Genomic DNA, 6,908 nt, shown 5'->3' with positions numbered 1-6,908 from the left:
AAGAAGAAGAAGAAGAAGAAGAAGAAGAAGAAGAAGAAGAAGAAGAAGAAGAAGAAGAAGAAGAAGAAGAAGAAGAAGAAGAAGAAGAAGAAAAATGTTTAATTCCATTAACCAACAGTAGGAAAATGAATCTTCAACAGGATTATGTGGATGGAGAATCAATGGACCAATAAGATAGGAACTTGAAGAAGAGAGGTGGGGCTACATGGGGATGGGGGAGGAGAAATAAAGGTGTATAAAAAGGTAAGAGTCACTGTGTGATCCAGCTGGGAGTAGGAGCCCTGTAGCCAGTGTCCCTATCAGGTAAGTAACTTACATCCACAAGGGGGTTTCTTGCTTGCTGGGCTGGCCTTACCACCATCCAGCTACAACTTCATTTCCAGTTTATAATGTTTATATTTGATAGACTTCAGTTTTAATGAGAAATGGGATTACATGGGAAATTCCTTCATTTTAAAGATACCATGTCGAGGAATGAGGAAGGCCTTGAACTCTTTCTTCCTTTCTTTCTTCCTTTCTTCCTTTCTTCCTTTCTTTCTTTCTTTCTTTCTTTCTTTCTTTCTTTCTTTCTTTCTTTCTTTCTTTCTTTCTTTCTTTCTTTTCGAGACAGGGTTTCTCTGTGTAGTCCTAGCTGTCCTGGAACTCACTCTGTAAACCTGGCTGGTCTCGAACTCAGAAGTCCACCCGCCTCTGCCTCCCAAGTTCTGGGATTAAAGGCATGTGCCACTGCCCGGCCCCGGGTGGTTTTTTTGTTTTTAGTTTTTGGTTTTTTGTTTTTTTGGTTTTTTTTTGTTAGCCTTGAACTCTTGATCCTTTTAGTTCTTGCCAGTTATCTAGACTTAAGTCTGGAATTTCAGTTAGGGTCATCTTTATAATTTAATCCTTCTGTAGTCTTTTAATTATGTTTCACTGATTATGGTTTTGTAATTGTATGAACTGGAATTTCTTCTTACCTATACCTTACAAATTGTGCTGGGGAAGGATTCAGGCACACAAGCTCAAAGTTGTAGCTATTGGCTTGTGTCCCTGAAGCCACATCAGACCTAGGAACTAAGGCTGTAGGCATGTGGTTACTTCAGCCTTGTCCAGGTGATTAGACATTTTATAAGATTTGTATATGTGTATGTATGTATGCATGCATATAAGAGAAAAAGTATACAGTAGCCGCTCTTGGAAACTAGAATTAATGTCCTGGGCACAAAGGATCAGAATCCAGGCTAGACTTAGAAGTACTGATAGATATATTGTCTTATCTCTTCTTTGTCTGGACTCCACCTTGTCATGGGATACTCTCCTCCCAGCAACCTATGTATACCCCTCTAAGACTCCCAAGAGCAATGCTTTCATTCAGTAGTATGGCTTTCCAAGGGCTCTGGGAAAAGTAGCACATTTTCCATAGGTTTGGCATTTCAGATGTGGTTTGATTGTGTAGCCAGGTGGCTATGAATGAACAGACCTTTTATCTCATTTCCTAAATTAATATAATACAGCTAAGCTTACTCATACTGGCCTCTACAGGGTTAAGTAGTACATACAGGCAGGCATCTCACAGGTTCTCCTTAGCCCTTCACAGGAGAGATCAATCTGTTGAAAGGAAAATAAGTTTGGGTTGTGCCCGTGACATTAGAACTATATTTTCTTAAGGGCCCCGCAAAGTTGTTCAGTGTCTTCTTCTTGTGAGAAGACTCCAGTCAGACTGTATGCTCCTGAATAACCCTTCTGACTAGGCATGAGATTAAGAGAAGCAGGGGTTGGTAACCCATGCAGCAATGATTAATTATGTTCTCTGTAAGTGCTTACAAGAGAATCCACACGCTGCCAGTGAACTTTTGGCTTGGAGAACACAAGATTGGATAGGTGAGCAGACTGAGTTCTCCATTATTGCCAGAGAGCATGGGCTCTGGCCTTCTGGTTCCTGCAATGGTGAGACATAGGAATTTCCAAAACTTAGCCTGAAATTATGTCTGCTAAATGCTTCACCAGGTTCCTTCTGACTGAATATCTGTCACGATGAGCACCTACAACCCTCCCACACTCCTGCAGCTGGCACTAGAGGGGGTGCTGAGGAAGGATTCCATAGACTTCTCTGATCTGGAGGACCTGCCCATCACACTCTTCCCACCACTCTTCATAAAGGCCTTCAATAGCAGACACACAGAGATAATAAAGAAAATGGTGGCAACCTGGCCCTTTCCCTGCCTCCCTGTGGGGGCACTACTTAAAACCGCTGGTGTGGAGATGCTGCAAGCTGTGCTGGATGGCATAGATATACTGCTGACACAGAATGTTAGTCTCAGGTAAGCAAGGCCCAAGGGGGCTAGAAGGAGAATTATAGGGTAAGACACACATGAGTGCAGGAAGAATGGGGTCAACAGGACAGAGGCTAATGATGTCATCGACACGCAGGTCTATAGAATTACTATTCAAGTTGAAAGCTGATCTAGAAGACAGTCATAGATCAGGATGGCTCAGAGTACAAGTAGCCATGGTAGGATGAGCTTTTATGTGGCTTTCCTACAGATACTAGATATGGAAGAGACACAAGCCAAGAGCAACTGAATGGAGGGAAGCGGGGCATGTCTCCAGATGCAGCTCATGCAGTGTCCTTGCCTGCCTGGTGTGAGGTGCTATGATGGAGCTGACATTACACAAGTGGGATCCAAGCTGACTCCATGTTGGTTCCTGTTTTACATTATGAAACTTTGCCTTTATCCCTCACTGCAGGTGCAAGCTTCAAGTGCTGGACTTGAGATTTTTGCACCAGGATTTCTGGACTGGAAAACAGAATGCAGTCTGCCCAGCAGATATTTTGACCAAGAAGCAAGTTGAGGGCCTTCCTAACTATCCAGTGAGGCAGTGTTTTCAGGTAGTCACTAACTTGGCCCTAGTCTCTTCTCTAAACAAACACCAAATATGCTTGCTGCAGTGGGCCCAACAAAAAAAAGACTCTTTGCAGCTATGCTGTCTGAAGATGACGATTTATAACCTCCCACCAGTGGTTATCAGCGAGGTCTTGAACACTTTCCAGCCGACCTATATTGTGGATTTGGAAATACACACACGAGAGGTCATGTCCTTCCTAGGTTTCTTTGCCCATTTCCTTGGCCAGATGAGAAATCTTGTCAAATTCTATCTAAATCAAATCGACTTCTACTTTAGTGTTGCGAACACAGTGACAGATGGAAAGATTGGTGCTGCCAAATTCTTTTCTCAGTTCTCCCAACTCAACCATCTCCAGCATGTCTATGTGAATGGTGCCTACATTTCCTATGACAACATGAAAAAGTTGTTCAGGTAAGGAAGGGTGATGAGCTGTTTCAACTTTTCCCTTTACTTGGAGCATTAGTGGGCACCTGAGGTGTGCCAGTCACACAGGATGTTACAATAATGAAGTCATTATAGTATCAAAGTGTGTATTGTTTGGTTCTTAACCAAGCTCACATGGTTCAATACCCACTCCTTTAGCAGACTCTGAGCTAGGGTAGGGGATATTGAGAGAGCTGCCTTGCAAGCACGCCGGTTGTGTGGGTCAGATGCATTAAATATGCTTTGCATATTCCTCTTTGGGATCCAGGCAAAGGTAATGGAAGGAAAAAGGACAGAGCAGAGAGCCCTCAGCTGGAGAGGCTCGACACCTGCCCTCTACAAAGATAGATGAGAACAGGAACCAGTTTGTTCCTCTATTGGAATCACTCAGCCTTTAATTCCCCCTAAAGGAAAGGATGGTTTGAACACAAGTTGGGACTAAGTAGATGGGAAATCTGTGACACTGGGGTGGGGGTTTTCAGAATCAAGGATAGAACACTGAAATCAGGGATGGAGATAGTGGAGATAGTAGGATCATGGATAAAGTCTGCCGAACACAGGCCAAGATGTTGCCAGAACCTTACTGTGTTAGATCTTTTTAGTTATGCTCACCTGGAATGATGGTTGGCAAGCTCTAGTTCTCTGACAGAGTGAGGAAGGAGAGTTGCAGATCTATGGTCTGAGCCAATCCTACCTGATTGTAATATACCTCAGTAGAAAATGCTATGAGTAGACACCAACATGCTGTATCCCCAGGGTGGACATAAGCATAGACTGACACTACATATGCAGCTTCTCTGTCAGTGTCAATCTTACTAGTGTCCTCCAGCACCATGAGTCAGAACCAACATTTTCTTCTTTCTCTAGATGCCTGAAGAGTCCCTTGGAGACCTTGTTTTTTATTTTCTGCCGTCTCTCAATGTCAGACTTGAGACACATGTCAGACTGTCAGAGGCTCTATCAACTGAAACACCTATACTTAAAGGGTGTAGTGTTTTCCAAGTCATATTTCAAGAGTCTCCGAGTTCTCCTAGAGAATGTATCTGCAACTCTACAGACCCTGGGGTTAGAGCACTGCAGGATGAAGGACTCTCACCTCAAAGTCCTCTTGCCTGCCTTGAGCCAGTGCTCCCAGCTCATCTGTGTCAATTTCTTTGACAACCATTTCTCCAGTCCTGTACTGAAGGACCTTCTGCGATGCATGGCCAATCTAAGCAAGTTGACTGTAGAGAGGTACCCCGTCTCTGTAGTGTGCTATAATGACATAGGTGAAGTTATGGTGGAGAGATTTTTCCAACTGTGTCCGGAGCTCATGGATCTAATCACGGCTAAAAGGCAGCCCAAGAAAATCTTCTTTGCTACTGTCTGCTGCCCTCATTGTTTGAGACGCTGTGTCTATGACTTGAACACCACCAGACTTTGCCATTGTTGGGAGTAAAGAGGAGTTTGATTCTGGATGCTGGGAAATGAAATCTAAGAAAGTACATTCATCACAGAGTCCCAGAATTCAAGGCTTTGGATGCATTGGAATCAAAATGTTCAGTGTACAGAGACCTCAGGGGTGACTTGACATAAAGAATAATAGGATAATAATATCACGTGTCTTGTGGAATCAGAAAGACAGTACAGCATTTCTAAATGGGCCTCCATCAGGACAGGATCACCAGTGGCTTCCCCATGTTGTAAACATATAACCAATCTATGAACTGAATATTCTCCTTTGTACTTCTGAGTCACTGACATCAGTTTTAGGTTTATGATCCTGCTGTCCTATGACCTCAAGATGTATGATCAAGGAAATTATCATCTAAGCTACGTTGGAAGCAAAACACATGAAAGTCAATTATGACGTTATCTTCTACTCTTTACTTCTCACTGTTTGCCTCCTTGTTTTGTAAAGAGCACAGAATTTTCAAACTAATTTGTGAAGGACTCTTGAAAACCACCCTCTGTGCAGAACAATTCTTGGGATGATGGGATCGTGAGCACAGTGGCATTCCTACACAAGACCCTGAAGGCAAACACAGTTTAGAAACGGGGTGTAGGGGGGATTTTAGAACTTACAATTCCATCAGTGTTCACAGAGATGGGCTATCATAGGATTTGCTATGACCATAGGGCATCACACGCTTCCAAAATGTTGCATAGTTTTATCTGTGAAAGTATGGTACCAAAACATAACTTACTCAACACAAGTAGAGTGCACACTGTATCCATCCCCTGAGGGCCTGAACCCTCAACAGGTTAATTCCTACTCAGAAATGTAGAGAAAGGATAAACAGGCTTGCCATGCCTCAGGCACCTCTGGGATTCCTAATTTGCAGGTCTGGACAGTGTTCTTTAAGACCATGTTCTTTAGTTAGTTCAGCAACGAAGTCCCCCATGGAAGAGACTCATTCTGCATCTTCTGGTTCATTCTCTCTGATTTCATCTTCAAGTTGAGACTTAGTTTCCTCAACCTTTGTTGCCTCAGCATTTCAAAGCACTCATATACATACACACACACACACACACACACACACACACACACACACACACACACTATGTTTTAGGTTGTGTTGTCCAGATGATGCCAGCAGAAGAAACTCATCCTCTATTTCCAGCCTACTCAGTACCTGGCCCTTGGGTATGTACCTACCTCAAATAGAGCACCTTAGGGTCAGGGGAGATGGCTCAGCAGAATAGTGTGACTGTTACTCATTTAAACCACTGAGGATTCTTTTCTGGTACCAACCTGAAGACTCCCATTCATGTAACTCCCTGTAACTCTACTTCCGTTGTATCCTATGTTCGCTTCTGAACTCCTATGTGATGCATATAAGTGCATGCTGGCAAAACATACACTTACATTAAAATAAACATTCACAGTTTAAAAATACTGTTTAGCACTGGACAACCAATTGGTTGTCTTCCCTAAGGAAAACCACCTCTTCACTTCCTTGCTTTTCAGTTAGGGCACAACCCTCAAATTACTGATGCTAGAGAGACTTCAGTGTTGTACAGTTTGCCTCTGCGTTCCAACCAGAGGCTCCCATCCTCTCCCACCCCACCTGTGCCACAAGCAGACAGCTGGTTTCTGTGCTGTGTCCTCCTGCAGCAGGCTGGGGCTCCCTCCCCCTCCCCTCCCCCTTCCCCCTTAATGAGGATATTTTGAGGAGACAGTTCTCCCCACCTCTGTGTCTCCAAAAACCAACACTCCTCCTGATAACTTTCCAGGTGCCTGTCCTTGACACCTTAGAGAAAAAACAAACTCAAGGGAGACCATGGAAAAAGTAAAAGGTAAACAGGTCAGGTCACAGATAGTTACAACTGGCCATTACAATTAGTCCTTGAACAGACTCCCACTAGCCCCCCTCCCCCTTCAGTAATATTCTGCCCTCTACTCTCCTTTTCTGTGAATATTCACACTATTCCTATGTATATAAACCCAATGTTTTCTGGACTCAGGGTCACTTGACAGCGTTCACACAGTGAGTGCTAGGTAGGTGAACTGAGTTCCAATCTGAAAATAAAAGACCCTTGTGATTTGCAGTGGACTTTACAATTCTTGGGCTCGTCTGGGTTTCCCTTGAACTTAGGGCACAACACTGACAGTTCTTTGT

At 43.6% G+C, this 6,908-nt stretch overlaps 1 protein-coding gene across 1 annotated transcript; it reads left to right on the top strand.

Moving 5' to 3' along the window:
- Positions 1-1,983: 1,983 nt before the first annotated feature.
- LOC110293699 (PRAME family member 12-like) lies at positions 1,984-5,156 on the top strand. Its single transcript, XM_021161564.1, has 3 exons — positions 1,984-2,297; positions 2,725-3,294; positions 4,174-5,156. The coding sequence occupies exons 1-3, from the start codon at positions 2,011-2,013 to the stop codon at positions 4,742-4,744; spliced, it is 1,428 nt and encodes a 475-aa protein (XP_021017223.1). The 5' UTR covers positions 1,984-2,010; the 3' UTR covers positions 4,745-5,156.
- Positions 5,157-6,908: the final 1,752 nt, after the last annotated feature.

Source organism: Mus caroli, chromosome 4 (assembly GCF_900094665.2).
Source record: "Mus caroli chromosome 4, CAROLI_EIJ_v1.1, whole genome shotgun sequence".
Taxonomy (NCBI): domain Eukaryota; kingdom Metazoa; phylum Chordata; class Mammalia; order Rodentia; family Muridae; genus Mus; species Mus caroli.
Note: the sequence above shows the minus strand (reverse complement) of the source record. Positions and strands in the feature narration are given on the sequence as shown.